This window comes from Somniosus microcephalus, chromosome 2 (assembly GCF_052327205.1).
Source record: "Somniosus microcephalus isolate GS21.2 chromosome 2, FLI_Smic_1.0, whole genome shotgun sequence".
Classification (NCBI taxonomy): domain Eukaryota; kingdom Metazoa; phylum Chordata; class Chondrichthyes; order Squaliformes; family Somniosidae; genus Somniosus; species Somniosus microcephalus.
This window is the reverse complement of record NC_140988.1, coordinates 367,034,172-367,050,466: the sequence shown is the minus strand read 5'-3', so window position 1 is coordinate 367,050,466 and position 16,295 is coordinate 367,034,172. Positions and strand designations below refer to the sequence as shown.

At 45.9% G+C, this 16,295-nt stretch overlaps 1 protein-coding gene across 1 annotated transcript in view; it reads left to right on the top strand.

The window, feature by feature from the left end:
• The window catches only part of LOC147123748 (snake venom metalloproteinase BjussuMP-2-like), a 47,713-nt gene that overhangs the window by 21,440 nt on the left and 9,978 nt on the right, over positions 1-16,295 (top strand). The window contains exons 4-10 of the mRNA XM_086004919.1: positions 3,026-3,104; positions 5,215-5,291; positions 6,300-6,432; positions 9,041-9,094; positions 10,521-10,592; positions 12,968-13,140; positions 14,449-14,530. Coding sequence (XP_085861045.1) covers positions 3,026-3,104; positions 5,215-5,291; positions 6,300-6,432; positions 9,041-9,094; positions 10,521-10,592; positions 12,968-13,140; positions 14,449-14,530 — 670 coding nt within the window. The remainder of the gene's footprint in view (positions 1-3,025; positions 3,105-5,214; positions 5,292-6,299; positions 6,433-9,040; positions 9,095-10,520; positions 10,593-12,967; positions 13,141-14,448; positions 14,531-16,295) is intronic.

The following is a 16,295-nucleotide window of genomic DNA, read 5'->3' as shown; positions in this document are numbered from 1 at the left end:
ACATTCTGGGAAGCAAAAAAAAGTGTGCCCTACTGCATTGGTGTGACATTTTTCCATTGAGCCATATTGTGGGCTCTCTGAGTAAGATTGCCAAACTGATTTGGGTTTTGATAGAGTAGATGGGGAAGAAACTGTTCCCACTGGCAGGAGGGTCGATAACCAGAGGACACAGATTTAAGATAATCTGGCAAAAGAACCAGGCGGGGAGACGAGGAGAATCCTTTTTTTACGCATCAAGTTGTAATGATCTGGAATGCACTTCCTAAAAAGGCGATGGAAGCACATTCAATAGTAACTTTCAATACTTGAAAATGAATGATTTGCAGGGCTGTGGGCAAAGTGCATCAGAATGGGACTAATTGGAGAGCTCTTTCAAAGAGCCGGCACAGACACGATGGGCCGAATGGCCTCCTTCTGTGCTGTAAGATTCTATGATTCTATAATTCTATGATTAGAACAAACTGAGTCAGTTCTGGTGCTGTGTGCCCACGCCCACGCGGAATTGGTGCCCAAACTCATTTTGCAATGGACCCTTGCAGCCAGCGAAGGGAAGAGGCAACTCAACGCATCACGTAATTTTAAGACCAGGACAAGCCGAGCTCTACAGATGTGAGAAATCACAGATTATACAGAGCTTTCCTCACCTGTATCAGAACACAGGGTAAAGTTTCTCAACAGAGAACCAAGGAACAGTCTGCTCTCCTATTAGATTAGCGCAATTAAAAATGAACTTTAAAGCCGTTCCAAACTCACCTGGGAATTTTTTATCCTTCACTTTGCACCAGTTGCAGTTATACCATAGTTTTATTTATACTCAGGATGTGGCGACGCTGCCAAGATAGTACTTACTTTGCTGACCTATAGTTGCCCGGGTAAATGGAGTTGAGATGCAGATCTGCCCTGATCTAATTGAATGGCGGCGGAACAGGCTCGAGGGGGTTGAATGGTGGTGCTGGCGAGCATGGGCCTTGTCCTTGAGCCATTGAGGTTGTTGCGGTGATGGTGCCCGCCAGGGTGGTGTTAGTTTGGGGAAAGCTGAGGTGATGCCAAACTGCCCTGGAAGGCAGTCTCACACCTCTTGGCCACATCTGATTCAGGCAGCCTTGCATCACATTTTCCAGAGGTGCAAAGGCAGACACCACCTCATGCCGACTCTAAACATGTTGAGTAAGTGGTCTATTACGTAAGTCAAAGAAAGGCATTATTCAACCGTGGCTCAGTGGGTAGCACCCGTGCCTCTGAGTCAGAAGTTTGTGGGTTCAAATCCCAACTCCAGAGACTTGAGCACAACAATCAAGGCTGACACTCCCAGTGCAGTGCTGAGGGAGTGCTGCACTGTTGGAGGTGCCCACTTTCGGATGAGACGTTAAACCGAGGTCCCGTCTGCTCTCTTAGGTGGACATAAAAGATCCCATGACACTATTTCGAAGAAGAGCAGGGGAGTTCTCCCCAGTGTCCTGGCCCATATTTATCCCTCAACCAACATCACTACAACTGATTATCTGGTTATTATCACATTGCTGTTTGTGGGAGCTTGCTGTGCGCAAATTGACTGCCGCATTTCCTACATTACAGCAGTGACTCCACTTCAAAAAAACTGCTTCGTTGGCTGTGAAGCGCTTTGGGACGTCCAGTGGTCATGACAGGCGCTGTAGAAATGCAAATCTTTCTTTCTTAATTTGTTTTTAGAAAGTAGCATACCAAAGTATGTTTACGGGTAGACAAACTAGACTTGATTGCGCAAGGAATGCCCCGTGTTCGGACGGCGACCAGTCGATAATTGGAGTTGAATCCATAATGAACTGAGAATTTCAGTCAGATAGTTGTGATGTAGTGTACAAACGCCCCCTATTGTCCGTGAAGGGAATGTCCTTACTTCAGCCTTGTCTCTATTTTCTTTCCCTAACAGAAAGGTGTCATAGAAACATAGAAGATAGGAGCAGGAGTAGCCCATTCGGCCCCTCGAGCCTGCTCCACCATTCAATGCGATCATGGTTGATCATCCAAATTCAGTACCCTATAGAAACATGTGTCAGTTAACAGTCAAGAGTCCTACCTCCACTAAACCAAATTCTTACTTCCAATTCTTACTTTATCACTAATTTGGCCTTTTTAAAATTCAATTGAAAACCATGGGTAAGGGCCAAGGCTCTTTTACATAGACACCACCTCACATCGAATCAAAACAACTTGCATTTATATAGTGCCTGTAATGTAGTAAAACATCCCCAGGCGCTTCACAGGAGCGATTGGAAAACAAAATTTGACACTGAGCCACATAAGGATATATTAGGATAAGTGACTCAAAGCTTGGTCAAAGAGGTAGGTTTTATGGAGCGTCTTAAAGGAGGAAAGAGAGAGAGGCGGAGATTTTTAGGGAGAGGATTCCAGAGCTTAGGGCCTAGACAGCTGAAGGCACGGCCGCCAATGGTGGAGCGATGACAATATTTTGAGTGGGTGGCCTGTTACACAAGTCAATGAAAGACATTATTCAGCTACAGGGCACCACCAAGGTTGAAAAGAGAAGGAGAGAAGACGTGTTAAATAATGACTTTGCTTCAGTATTTAGCAGTGAATTGGATCAGTTGGACATGACATTGGAAATGATATAACCGCATTTAAAATAAAAAGAGGAGGAATATTAAATATACTAATCAAACACAAAGAGGATAAACCCCCCCCTGGTCCGGACGGATTGCATCCATGCATTTTAAAAGAATCTAGGGAAGTGATAGCAGAGGCACCATTACATATATTTAATAATTTGCTTGACCAACCTCATTAAATAGATGCATTTAAGGGGAGGCTAGATAAGCATATGAGGGGGAAGGGAATAGAGGGTTATGCTGAGAGAGTTAGATGAGGAAAGACGGGAGGAGGCTCGAGTGGAGCATAAACACCGGCATGGACTGGTTGGGCCGAATGGCCTGTTTCTGTGCTGTATATTCTATGTAATTCTATGTAAATCATTCAAATAATAATTAGCACATGTTACAGCGCAGATTTTTGTGTTTCATTTCCTCAGAGACCTATTGGCCAAGACCTACAGTGAATCCCACTACTTAGCGGATGGATCCATGGTAACGGAGGGACGACATCGCCTAGTGAGTCTTGACACTAACATTAAATTACATAGTGTTTACAGCACACAAACCGGCCATTCGGCCAAACTGGTTTATGCATTTAAGGGGAGGCTAGACGAGCATATGAGGGAGAAGGGAATAGAGGGTTATGCTGATAGAGTTAGATGAGAAAGAATGGGAGGAGGCTCGAGTGGGAGAAGTTCCCCTTAAAGGCTGGTTAACCAAATTGAGGCTCATGGAATAGGTGGGTCAGTGGCAGCTTGGATAAGGAATTGGCTTAAGGGCAGAAAACAGTGAGTTGCGGTAAATGGCTGTTTTTCAGACTGGAGGATGGTAGACAGTGGTGTTCCCCAAGGGTCAGTGCTGGGTCCACTGCTTTTTTTGATATATATATAAATGACCTGGATATTGGAATCCAGAGTAGAATTTCTAAATTTGCCAATGACACCAAACTTGGGGGTGGCAAACAGTGAGGTTGATACCAAATGACTGCAACAGGACATAGAAAGGCTAGCAAAATGGGCAGACAAGTGGCAGATGGAATTTAATACAGAGAAGTGTGAGGTGATGCATTTTGGCAGAAGGAACCGGGAGAGGCAATATACACTTAATGGCACAGTTTTAAAGAGTGTGCAGGGACAGAGGGACCTGGGAGTTAATGTGCATAGGTCCCTGAAGGTGGCAGGACATATTGAGAGAGTGGTTGGCAAAGCATATAGGATCTTGGGCTTCATAAATAGAGGTATTGAGTACAAAAGTAGAGGAGTTATGCTGAACCTTTATAAAGCGCTGGTTAGGCCACAACTGGAGTATTGCGTCCAGTTCTGGTCACCACACTTTAGGAAGGTTGTGAAGGCCCTTGGGATGGTGCAGAGGAGATTTACCAGAATGGTTCCGGGGATGGGGGATCTTAGTTACAAAGGACAGGTTGGAGAAGCTGGATTTGTTTTCATTAGAGTAAAGGAGGTTGATGGGTGATTTGATAGAGGTGTACAAGATTATGACGGGTTTGGATAGGCTAGACGGGAAAAGGCTGTTCCCACTAGTTGATGGTACAAGGACTAGGGGACACAGATTTAAGGATTTGGGCAAGAGATACAGGGGGGGATGTGAGGAAAAACTTTTTACGCAGCAAGTGGTGAGGACCTGGAACTCGCTGCCGACGGAAGTGGTGGAAGCGGAGACACTCAATGTTTTCAAGGGGAGACTGGATAGGCACTTGAGGGAAATAAACTTGCAGGGCTACAGGGATAGAGCGGGGGAATGGGACTGACTGGATTGCTCTACAGAGAGCCGGCACGGACTCGATGGGCCGAATGGCCTCCTTCTGTGCCGTTTGACTCTATGACTCTATCCCATCTCACTCTGTTCCAATGTAAAGAGCCATCCACATGATTCAGTGAGTCGGTTGTAGAAGCAGCTGAGTCATGTACATCATGGAGATCTCCAGCCTTGTTCCCCGGCCTGTACTGAGTTGGGCTGAGGTTTGTTAGGGAGGTTGAAAGGTGAAGCTACAATTGTCTCCAATGTTCCTGTACTAGGGAACGGGGCAAAAAACACCCGCCGTACCCGATCCTCATCACTGCCCAGCGACCCCTGCTGAGAGGGCATATATGGGGATGATCTGTGATGAATCATGCAGGCAAATAGCCGAGGCTCACACATGGCTCATTGAACCGTATAAAATGGCTTCACTCGGAGGGTTGTGAATCTCTGTGAATCCCAGTGGGCTGTGGATGCTCAGTCGTTGAGTATATTCAAGACTGAGATCGATAGATTTTTGGGCACCGAGAGAATCAAGTAATATGGGGATCGGGTGGGAAATTGGAGATAAGGTAGAAAATCAGCCATGATCTTATTGAATGGCAGAGCAGGCTCGAGGGGCTGAATGGCCTACTCCTGCTCCAAGTTCTTATGTTCTTGTGGCTTCTTGTGGCTACTTTACATTCAGTGCCTGTGACACAGGACCGCGGAATGGTGTAATAAACTAGCCGGGAAATAGAAGAAACATTAATTTTACGATGCAGACATCCATTAAAGCAAAGGTTTACAGTGTGCATGATGTAACAAGGTATTAAAAGTTATCAGACAATTAACGCATTCAATCAGACACTTCTCAATTCTGTTCCAGAATCACTGCTGCTACACGGGCTTTGTCGAGGGAGTAGAAGATTCTTCGCTGTCTCTTTGCACCTGCCAGGGTCTCAGGTAGGAATTGTAGCCTCGACGTTCAGTCAATGAGTGAACCAGCACACACAACCTGATGAATTAAAATGTCAGCTGTGGCTCAATGGGTAGCACTCTCGCCTCCGAGTCATATTCTCGTGGGTTCAAAGTCCCAATCTAGGCTGAGGGAGTGCTGCACTGTCAGAGGTGCCATCTTTCAGATAAGATGTTAAACCGAGGCCCCGTCTGCTCTCTCAGGTAGATGTAAAAGATCCACTATTTCGAAGAAGAGCAGGGGAGTTCTCCCCAGTGTCCTGGCCGACATTTATCCCTCAACCAACATCGCTAAAAAAATATTTGCTGTCTGTTTGTGGGAGCTTGCTGTGCGCAAATTGGCTGCGGTGTTTCCTAAATTACAAGAGTGACTACACTTCAAAAGTGATTCAACGGCTGTCTGAATGGGATGTCCTGGGGTCATGAAAGGTGCTATATAAATGCAAGTCCTTTCTTTTTATGCGATACCAGCCTTTATCAAAAGGAAAGACTTGCATTTCTATAGCGCCTTTCACGACCACCGGACGTCTGAAAGTGCTTTCCAATCAATGAAGTACTTTTCTGAAGTGTAGTCACTGTTGTAATGTGGGAAACGCGGCAGCCAATTTGCACACAGCAAGCTCCCACAAACAGCAATGTGATAATGACCAGATAATCTGTTTTTGTGGTTGAGGGATAAATATTGGCCAGAACACCAGAGATAACTCCCCTGCTCTTCTTCAGAATAGCGGCTGTGGGATCTTTTACACCACCTGAGAGAGCAGACGGGGCCTCGGTTTAATGTGTCATCTGACAGTGCAGCACCTCTGACAGTGCGGCACTCCCTCAGCACTGCACTGGAGTGTCAGCCTAGATTTTTGTGCTCAAGTCCCTTGGAGTGGGATTTGAACCCACAACTTTCTGACATTAGCAGGCAAGTATACTATTCACTGAGCCACAGCTAGCACTGCTAGGTGCCTGTCATTTTGAGAAACCCATGAATGCCTTTCATTGCAGCGGCTACATATCGATCGGAGACCAAGGCTACTCCATTGACCCCGTGGAAGATGGCAGCCACAAACACAAAGTGAGCAGGTCAGAGCACGTCCGGACAAAGAGGCACCTTCCCCTGGCCCCCGTGAATCTCATGGTAAGAAACCAAGGTTAACCCTTATTTCTAGAGGGGATAGAATTGAAAGCAGAGAAGTTATGTTAAACATATAGAACCTTGGTTGGACCACACTCGGAGCACTGTGAACAGTTCTGGTCTCTGTATTACTAAAAGAATATAGAGGCACTGGAGAAGGTGAAAACAAGATTCACAAAGGTGATACCAGAACTGCGAGGTTATAACTATCAGGAAAGGCTGAACAGGCTGGGGCTCTTTTCTCTAGAAGAGAGAAGGCTGAGAAGTGACCTGATAGAGGTCTTTAAAATGGTGAAGGGGGTCGATAGGGTAGACATAGAGAAGATATTTCCACTTGTAGGGGATTCAAAAACTAGGAGCCATAAATATAAGATAGTCACTAATCTAATTAACCTGTGGAATTCTCTACCACAGAAGGCAGTTGACGCCAATTTATTAAATATATTCAAGAAGGAGTTAGATATATTTCTTAAGGCTAAAGGGATCAAGGGATATGGGGAGAAAGCAGGGACAGGGTACTGAATTTGGATGATCAGCCATGATCTCATTGAATGGCGGAGCAGGCTCGAGGGGCCGAATGGCCGACTCCTGCTCCTATCTTCTATGTTTCTATGTTTCTAATAGGGAATTCAGGAGAAACCTCTTTACCCAAAAAGTGGTGAGGATAGTAGGAGGATGAGGAAGCAGAAGAGTAGTGTGGTTGAAGAGGGGACATTTGAAGTTTGAGAGAGATGTAATAAGACAAAGGCAAGTTGGCTGAAGGCTTCTCCATTGATGGTGAGGAAGAGGGTGTGTGCAGTAGACCAGAGTTGGAAGAGCTGAAGGCTTAGAATAGTGAATAACTTTTTAAATATAACCTCTAACTCTGCCATCTTGAGCATCCCTGATTATAATCGCGCAACCTTTGGTGGCCGTGCCTTCTGTGGCCTCGACCCTAAGCTCTGGAGTTCCCTACCTAAACCTCTCCGCCTCTCTACCTCTCTCTCCTCCTTTAAGACGCTCCTTAAAATCTATCTCTTTGACCAAGCTTTTGGTCACCTCTATTTTACCCTTAGGTGGCTCGGTGTCAAATTTTTTGTCTTACAATACTCTTGTGCAGCGCCTTGGGATGTTTTACCACGTCAAAGGCGCTATATAAATACAAGTTGTTGTTGTTGTTGGAGTGACTGCTTTCAGTTGGACAGTTAACTTGCTACAGTTGGCAGGAGGCTTGTATTCGAGTCCCACCAGAGGGCTTGAGCGCACAATCGAGGCTGACACTCTGTACAAAAGTGCAGGGAGTTCTCTCCTTTGGATGAGGAATTAGGCTGAGGCCTGTGTGCTGTAAAGGTGGATACTACAGATGGCATGGGGCTGCCTGAAGAAAGGCAGGGAAGTCACCTAGTGTCCTGGCCAACATTCCTTGCTCATTCCATCACCGTCAAAAAACAAATAAATTGGTCACTCTTCTCCTTATAACAACAGAAAACGCTGGAAAAACTCAGCAGGCCACAGCAGCATCCATGGAGAGAGAAACAGAGCCAACGTTTCAGGTCAAAGATCTTTCATCAGAACAGGAAAAAAGCAGGAAAAGGAAAGCAAGTTTAGGGGCTGGGAAAAGGGGGAGAAACATAGAAACATAGAAGATAGGAGCAGGAGTAGGCCATTCGGCCCCTCGAGCCTGCTCTGCCATTCAATGAGATCATGGCTGATCATCCAAACTCAGTACCCTGTCCCTGCTTTCTCCCCATATCCCTTGATCCCTTTAGCCTTAAGAAATATATCCAACTCCTTCTTGAATATATTTAATGAATTGGCCTCCACTGCCTTCTGTGGTAGAGAATTCCACAGGTTCACCACTCTCTGGGTGAAGAAATTCCTCCTCATCTCAGTCCTAAATGGCTTACCCCTTATCCTTAGACTGTGACCCCTGGTTCTGGACTCCCCGGCCATCGGGAACATCCTTCCTGCATCTAGCCTGTCCAGGCCTGACAGAATTTTATAGGTTTCGATGAGATCCCTTCTCAATCTTCTAAACTCCAGCGAGTACAAGCCCAATCGACACAATCTCTCCTCATACGTCATTCCTGCTATCCCAGGTATCAGTCTGGTGAATCTTCATTGCACTCTCTCCATGGCAAGAACGTCCTTCCTCAGGTAAGGCGACCAAAACTGCACACAATACTCAAGGTGCGGTCTCACCAAGGCCCTGTACAGCTGCAGCAAGACATCCTTGTTCTTGTACTTGAACCCTCTTGCTACGAAGGCCAACATACCATTTGCCTTCTTAACCGCCTGCTGCACCTGGGAGGGACTGAAAGAACAAAAGGGAAGGTCAGTGATAGGATAGAAAGCAGGAGAGATTAAGAGACATTAAACAAGGTTGAAGAGACAAACGGAAATCCCTTCGAAGAGAAGAGCAGAACTTCTTCTCATTACTGTTTGTGTGATCTTGCTAAATGGAGCAGTCACTTCAGCGTAAGTAATTGTACGTGACGTGCTTTGGGATGTTTTTGAGAGATATAATAAGGTGCTCTATCAATGCAGGCTTTTCTTTCTTTGTGTAAGTAATAAGAGAACTGCAGGGACAGGCATACATCATTGTGTTCTTTTTCTTCATTTTTTTTACTAGAGTCGCAACACCAATCTCAGCATTGAGCTCTTCCTGGTGGCTGACAGAGAGGAGGTAAGATTTTTCATTGGAACACAGGAGCAGGCCATTCATGCCCCTCGAGCCTGTTCCGCCATTCAATCAGATCATGGCTGATCTGCACTTCAGCTCAATGTCCCTTGATACCCATCCCCTTCCCCTCAAGGAGCTTTGTCTCGATGACTGAATGGGTAAATTGCAACACCCCGGTTATGGTGCCCAACCATCCAGGCCAGGGATGTCCCAGGTTTGATGTTCCAGATCACTGCCCAGTTACCCCATCTGCTGGAAAGTGAGTGTGCGGACATCAGGGTCCATCTTGGCTGTGACCGCTGATGTAAAAAGACTACTGGGCACTTGGTTTGAGTATAAAACAAGGCTTTAATCAACTGTTTCAAAACCATGAGATTTCTAGTTACATCACTAGTTCCTGGTTACAGAAACAAGTGGGCCCATGCCCGAGTATTTATACTCCTTAGACGGCGCCACCAGCTGGCCACCCAGTGTTACTTCATGTGTCATGATAAGATTCATGACAACTGCCAAATGGAGAAATACATTAATCTCCAGGCTAGCACACATCAAGGGTTGCCACTCGGGGGAGGTATTAGAGGCCTGTTTGGCTCTGTGAAACCACACTCTTCCATTAGTCAGCAACCTCAGGAGAGAACGGCAGAACATTCGGGACAATAAAGCCCTGCACGGTGTTTTATACGGTAGCTGAAACTGGGGAAAAGAGGAGACTTCGGAGTGATGTAACCAAAGGTCCCAAGTTCATGGTGGGGTCTGGCAAGATTGATCCAGGCAAATTACTCACCATGGTGAAGAGTTCAAACAACAGAGAGAGACACAAGTTAAAGGATTAGAAGGCGAAGAGTAAAAAGGGAGGTCGGGTAGAACTTAGTCAAGTAAAGTGTTTGTGGGAATAATTTACCGTGAAGGACAGGGAAACAATCAATGCAAATGGGTTCAAGACAGGATTCGAGGGGCTATTCCCTGATTTTCTGTTGCAGGTAGGGAGCCACGTCTGCCAGAAGTGCATATTGGAAATTTGGGTGTGCATGACGTTCGATTATCCAACCATTAAATGACCGGGCACCACCTAAGGCAGATTTTCCCATACGGGCTGCCCAGGGGTAGACACCCCGGCAGTGGCAAAAATTGAGGAAATTACTCGTTTCAGAGAGAAAATGAATTGAGCGGTACGGTGAGAAGTTGGAGGGGCGGGCGGGGCAGGGGGAAGGGGTGGGACGGTGTGTACGGGGAGTAAATCTTTCAGAGAAGGACAGGCTTGTTGGGGCTACTGGGCTTCCTTGCACCTTCAGGCCAGGAAGGGAGAAAAGAGCATGAGAGCAAAAAAAAACCCCAAAATCGTTGGTTTGTTCCAGTTTTCGAAAGTGCATTGTTGACATTCTCTTCATAAACACGACTTAACCGCTCACTGTCATCTTGTTTTCCACAGTTTCTCCAAAACGAAGGGGACCTCAGGAAGATGACGGAGCGTTTAATTACTCTTGCCCATCACGTTAATCAGGTAACGGAAATGAAACGTTTCTTCTTGGAAAGCTCAGCCGAAAGGTCAAGGCCCATAATGCAGCACTCTAATGAGGATGGAAAGAGTAGGGCAGAAGATGGCGACACTCAAAACAGCCAACCTTGGGTTTTAAAAGGCTGTCAAGAAAGAATTGCATTTCCATAGCGCCATTTCACGACCTCAGGACGCCCCAAAGTGCTTTACAGCCAATGAAGTACTTTTTGAAATGTGGTCACTGTTGTAATGTAGGAAACACGGCACCCAATTTGCGCACAGCAAGCTCCCACAAACAGCAGTGTGATAATGACCGGATAATCTGTTTTTAGTGATGTTGATTTGAGAGATAAGTATTAGCCCGGACACCAGGGATAACTCCCCTGCTCTTCTATTGAAATAGTGCCATGGGATCTTTTACATCCACCTGAGAGAGCAGACAGGGTCTCATCAGTTTAGCGTCTCGTCCGAAAGACGGCACCTGTCCGACAGTGCGGCGCTCCCTCAGCACTGCACTGGGAGTGTCAGCCTAGATTTTTGTGCTCAAGTCTCTGGAGGTGGACTTGAACCCACAACTTTCTGATTCAGAGAGGTGAGAGGTGTTACCCACTGAGCCATGGCTGACATCCTAGATCATAGATCGTAAGAGGAAGGGAAGAACGAGGGAGTTAAGAAGTTGAGGCCCTGGAAAGGGATGGTTTAGAATGGGAGACGGCCCGAAGAGTCTTGATGGCATGACGCTGACTGCAGGGAGAAGGACGAACAATGCTGCAAGCAAACGGGGAGAAAAATCATCGGGGCACTAAAAAGAATTGTGCTTCTTTTTACATTTTATTTGAAGGATGTTCTGGCCATGGAGGGAGTGTAGCGAAAATTCACCAGACTGATACCTGGGATGGCAGGAATGACATATGAGGAGAGATTGGATCGATTGAGCTTATATTCGCTAGAGTTTAGAAGAATGAGAGGGGATCTCATTGAAACTTATAAAATTCTAGCAGGACTAGACAGACTAGATGCAGGAAGGATGTTCCCGATGGCGGGGAGTCCAGAACCAGGGGTCACAATCTAAGGATAAGGGGTAAGCCATTTAGGACTGAGATGAGGAGGAATTTCTTCACCCAGAGAGTGGTGAACCTGTGGAATTCTCTACCACAAAAGGCAGTCGAGGCCAATTCATTAAATGTATTCAAGAAGGAGTTGGATATATTTCTTAAGGCTAAAGGGATCAAGGGATATGGGGAGAAGGCAGGGACAGGGTACTGAATTTGGATGATCAGCCATGATCTCATTGAATGGCGGAGCAGACTCGAGGGGCCGAATGGCCTACTCCTGCTCCTATCTTCTATGTTTCTATGTTTAATACTTGTTTTATTAGGTATAAAAACAGTGCAATGGCTAGTGCAGCAATAGAGTGATAGGGCAGTCAGACAAAGTGAAATAAATCAAATTTTACAACCTCCGCCTCCTGCCCAGCAACAGCCAAGTGCTGCCTCCCTCTTGTGATTACCAAGCACCACCATTGTAGGTCACTAGGCACTTACATTCCTCACAATAATCCTCCACTCAATGTAGCCATGGCAACCGGCAAGCTCCGTAATGTGCCACTGTATGACATGGGAGACAATCCTCAATAGGGACTCCTGTTTTATCCGAAAACAGTTAATTTTTTTTGATCTCGGGTTGCGAGCGACTCTGGCAAGGCCGGCGTTTGTTGTCCATCGCCAGTCATCCAGATAAGGTGCCGGTGGGCCTTCTTTTTGAATCGCTGCAGTCCCTCGTAGTGATGGTGCTCCCACGGTAGTGCTTTTGGCAACAAGAACCATAACAAATTTTGCATTTAGATAGCGCATTTAACATGGGAAACGTCCCAAGGCATTTCGCAGAACTGCAATCAAGTATTGGGTCAAGAGTGTAGGGTTTGAGAATGAGTTGAAGAGTGAGGTAGCAAGACGGACGGATATAGGATGGGTGTGGGGCCCAACTCCCTGAAGGCTGTGCCATTGGAAAATAAAAAGAAAGACTTGCGTTTCTATAGCGCCTTTCACAATCTCAGGGCATCCCAAAGTGCTTTACAGCCAATGAAGTACTTTTTGAACTGTAGTCACTGTTGTAATGTAGGAAACGCGGCAGCCAATTTGCGCACAGCAAGCTCCCATAAACAGCAACGTGATATTGACCAGATAATCTGTTTTTTTAGTGATGTTGATTGAGGGATAAATATTGGCCAGGACACCGGGGAGAACTCTCCTGCTCTTCTTCGAAATAGTGCCATGGATGATTGAATGAAGCGAGGGATAAATTTAAAGAGGGTCTCAGTGAGAAATTCCAAGGAAGATTTACAGGTTCTAAGCCCACTGTTGGGATTCTATGTTTTTCAGATCTACTACAAGCAGTTAAATATCCAGATTTTTCTAGTTGGCATAGAAATCTGGACAACTGAAAACAAGATCAGCTCCAGCCGGGACACCTCAGAGGCTCTGCTAAAGTTCATGAAATGGAGAAGTGAAGATCTTCTGCCCAGGAAACACCACGATAACGCCCAACTTGTCAGGTAGCTTTGAGGCTGTGCCATTGTACAACTACCACCTGTGGGGGAGGGGGAGGGGTGCCGCTGGTTTCAAAGGGGCATCATTGCCCATGAAAAGTTGCACATCAGGTAAGTTCTGGACCAGAAAGGACCCGTTTTAGTCCACTATCTGATCCCAAAGTCTGGAAAATATCTCCCACACCCCTCAATTATAGCACAGAATATACAGCACAGAAACAGGCCATTCGGCCCAACTGGTCTGTGCTGCTGTTTATACTCAAGTCTCCTCCCATTCCCATCTACCTCATCTCAGCCTTTCATAAGAACATAAGAATCAGGAGCAGGAGTCGGCCATTCGGCCCCCCGAGCCTGCTCTGCCATTCAATAAAATCTTGGCTAATCTTTGAGCTCAACTTCACTTTTCTGCCCGATCCCCATATCCCTTGATTTCTTTCAACTCCCACAGCTCTTAATAACTTCCCTTACTTAATACCTGTCCCTCTACATCTTGAATTACTGCATATTTGGTGGTGGGGGAGTGGGGGAAGAATGTTTGTACATCTACATATTAACCATGCTTATCATATTGGCATTGCGCCATGGTACATAAGAATTAGGAGCAGGAGTAGGCCATACGGCCCCTCGAGCCTGCTCCTCCATTCAATAAGATCATGGCTGATTTTCGATCTTAACTCCACCTTCCCGCCTGATCTCCATATCCCTTGATTCCCCTAGAGTCCAAAAATCTATCGATCTCAGCCTTGAATATACTCAACGACTCAGCATTCACAGCCCTCTGGGGTAGAGAATTCCAAAGATTCACAACCCTCTGAGTGAAGAACTTCCTCCTCATCTCGGTTTTAAATGGCCTACCCCTTATCTTGAAACTATGCCCCCTAGTTCTAGACTCTCCAGCCAGGGGAAACAACCTCTCAGCATCTACCCCATCAATCCCCCTCAGAATCTTATATGTTTCAATGAGATCACCTCTCATTCTTCTAAACTCCAGAGAGTACAGGCTCAATCGACTCAATCTCTGCTCATAGGACAATGAACCTATGTTCTTGGATTGTATGGCGATGCATTTCTCTACTGTGCCACCGAGGGGAGCTCTAGCTTTGCATTCTTCTTACAATAGACTTCAGGCAGCAAGATCCTCGATACAGATCTCTGCACACTGCTGTAGTAGCTGGCCCAACGAGACTTTATTGGAAATGTTTACTTTTCGGATGTTATTTAAAGGGGATGTCTTGCTGTCAATAGTGCTTTAGAGCCAGCTTGGTTTGCCTTTCGCTGAACAGTTTTCCCTTTTTGTTTTTTTTTTCTCCCCAGTGGTGTGCCTTTTCAAGAGTCGGTAGGGCAAGCCTACCTGAACGAGATGTGCTCGAAGGAGAGAAGTGGAGGAGTTGTCAAGGTATGGCCGGATGTTGCTTGTTCAGCAGATCTTTTGGGTGAATTGTTGTGTTCTTTGAGGTGAATGCTGGCAACATTGGAGACTTCTTCAACCAGTGTCAGCGATGGGTCAGATAATTTGTGGGTATGGTAAGGCCTGGATCATGTATAGCATGGATCAGAGAAAGTGTTGGTCAGATAAATCGTGGGTCAGATATAGCATGGATCAGATATAGCATGTGTCAATAAATTGTGGGTCAGATATAGCAGGGGTTAGATATAGAAGGAGTTAGATATAGGGCAAGCCAGTTAAAGTGTGGTTCTGATATAGCATGGGTGAGATATACCCAACAAGTTGCTTATAGCCCAGGACAAATATAGCCCAGGACAGACAAAGTATGTGTCAGATGTAGCAGGGGTGAGATATACCCAACAAGCAAGATATAGTACAGGTTAGATATAGGACCAGTCAGGAATAACATGAAACATAGAAACAAAGAAGATAGGAGCAGGAGTAGGCCATTTGGCCCCTCGAGCCTGTTCCGCCATTTAATGAGATCATGGCTGATCATCCAAATTCAGTACCCTGTCCCTGCTTTCTCCCCATATCCCTTGATCCCTTTAGCCTTAAGAAATATATCTAACTCCTTCCTGAATATATTTAATAAGTTGGCCTCAACTGCCTTCTGTGGTAGAGAATTCCACAGGTTCACCACTCTCTGGGTGAAGAAATTCCTCCTCATCTCAGTCCTAAATGGCTTACCCCTTATCCTTAGACTGTGACCCCTGGTTCTGGACTCCCCCGCCATCGGGAACATCCTTCCTGCATCTAGTTTGTCTAGTCCTGTTAGAATTTTATAAGTTTCAATGAGATCCCCTCTCATTCTTCTAACAGATATAACACAGGTTAGACATAATATGGGCCAGACATCTTACAAGCCAGGATATAACATGGGCAGGCTATCACCTAGCTTGGACATAGCACGAGTCAGATAAAGCACCAGCTAGAAATAGTACAGGGTAGACACCGCATGGGTCAGATGTATCACAAGTTCAATATAGCTAGGATCAGATGCATCACAAATCAGACATAGCACGAGTTAAATATAGCAGAGGCAGAGATAGCACGGGACAGAAATAGCACAACTACGCTGGTCAGATGTAGGATTGGATAAAGCATGAGTTAGATGTAGCACGGGTTGATGCAGGTGCAGAGTCAAGCTCTCTTAGCTTCCCCCTTACAACATGCCCTGACACTAACATTAAGAAAGTGTGACACTTCCAATTCTCACACCTGCTGACCTCGTGACCTCTCTCACTAGTTTTGCCAAATAGTGTAGAATTATGGCCAATTTTGTGCTGTAGGTGTGTTCCCACTTGGAACTGGATTAAGACGGTGAAACTCTTCTCATTTAGGGGCCAGCAAAGAGAGAGAGGGCAGATTCACACCCATTCGCCTGAGTGTGATGCAAGTTCAAGACATAAAGCAAAATAACAACAGAAAATGCAGGAAAAACTCGGCAGGCCAGGCAACATCCGTGGAGAGAGAAACAGAGTTAAGTTCAGTCCGTAAGGGGGACCCCGAGCTTCCGGTCGCCTGTCATTTCAATTCACCGCCCCACAACCACTCAGACCTCACCATCCTTGGCCTCTTGCATTGTTCCATGGAAGCTCACTGTAAACTCGAGGAACAGCACCTCATCTTCCGATTAGGTATTTTACAGCCTTCCGGACTCAATATCGAGTTCAACAATTTCAGATCATAACCTCGGCCCCTATCATATTTT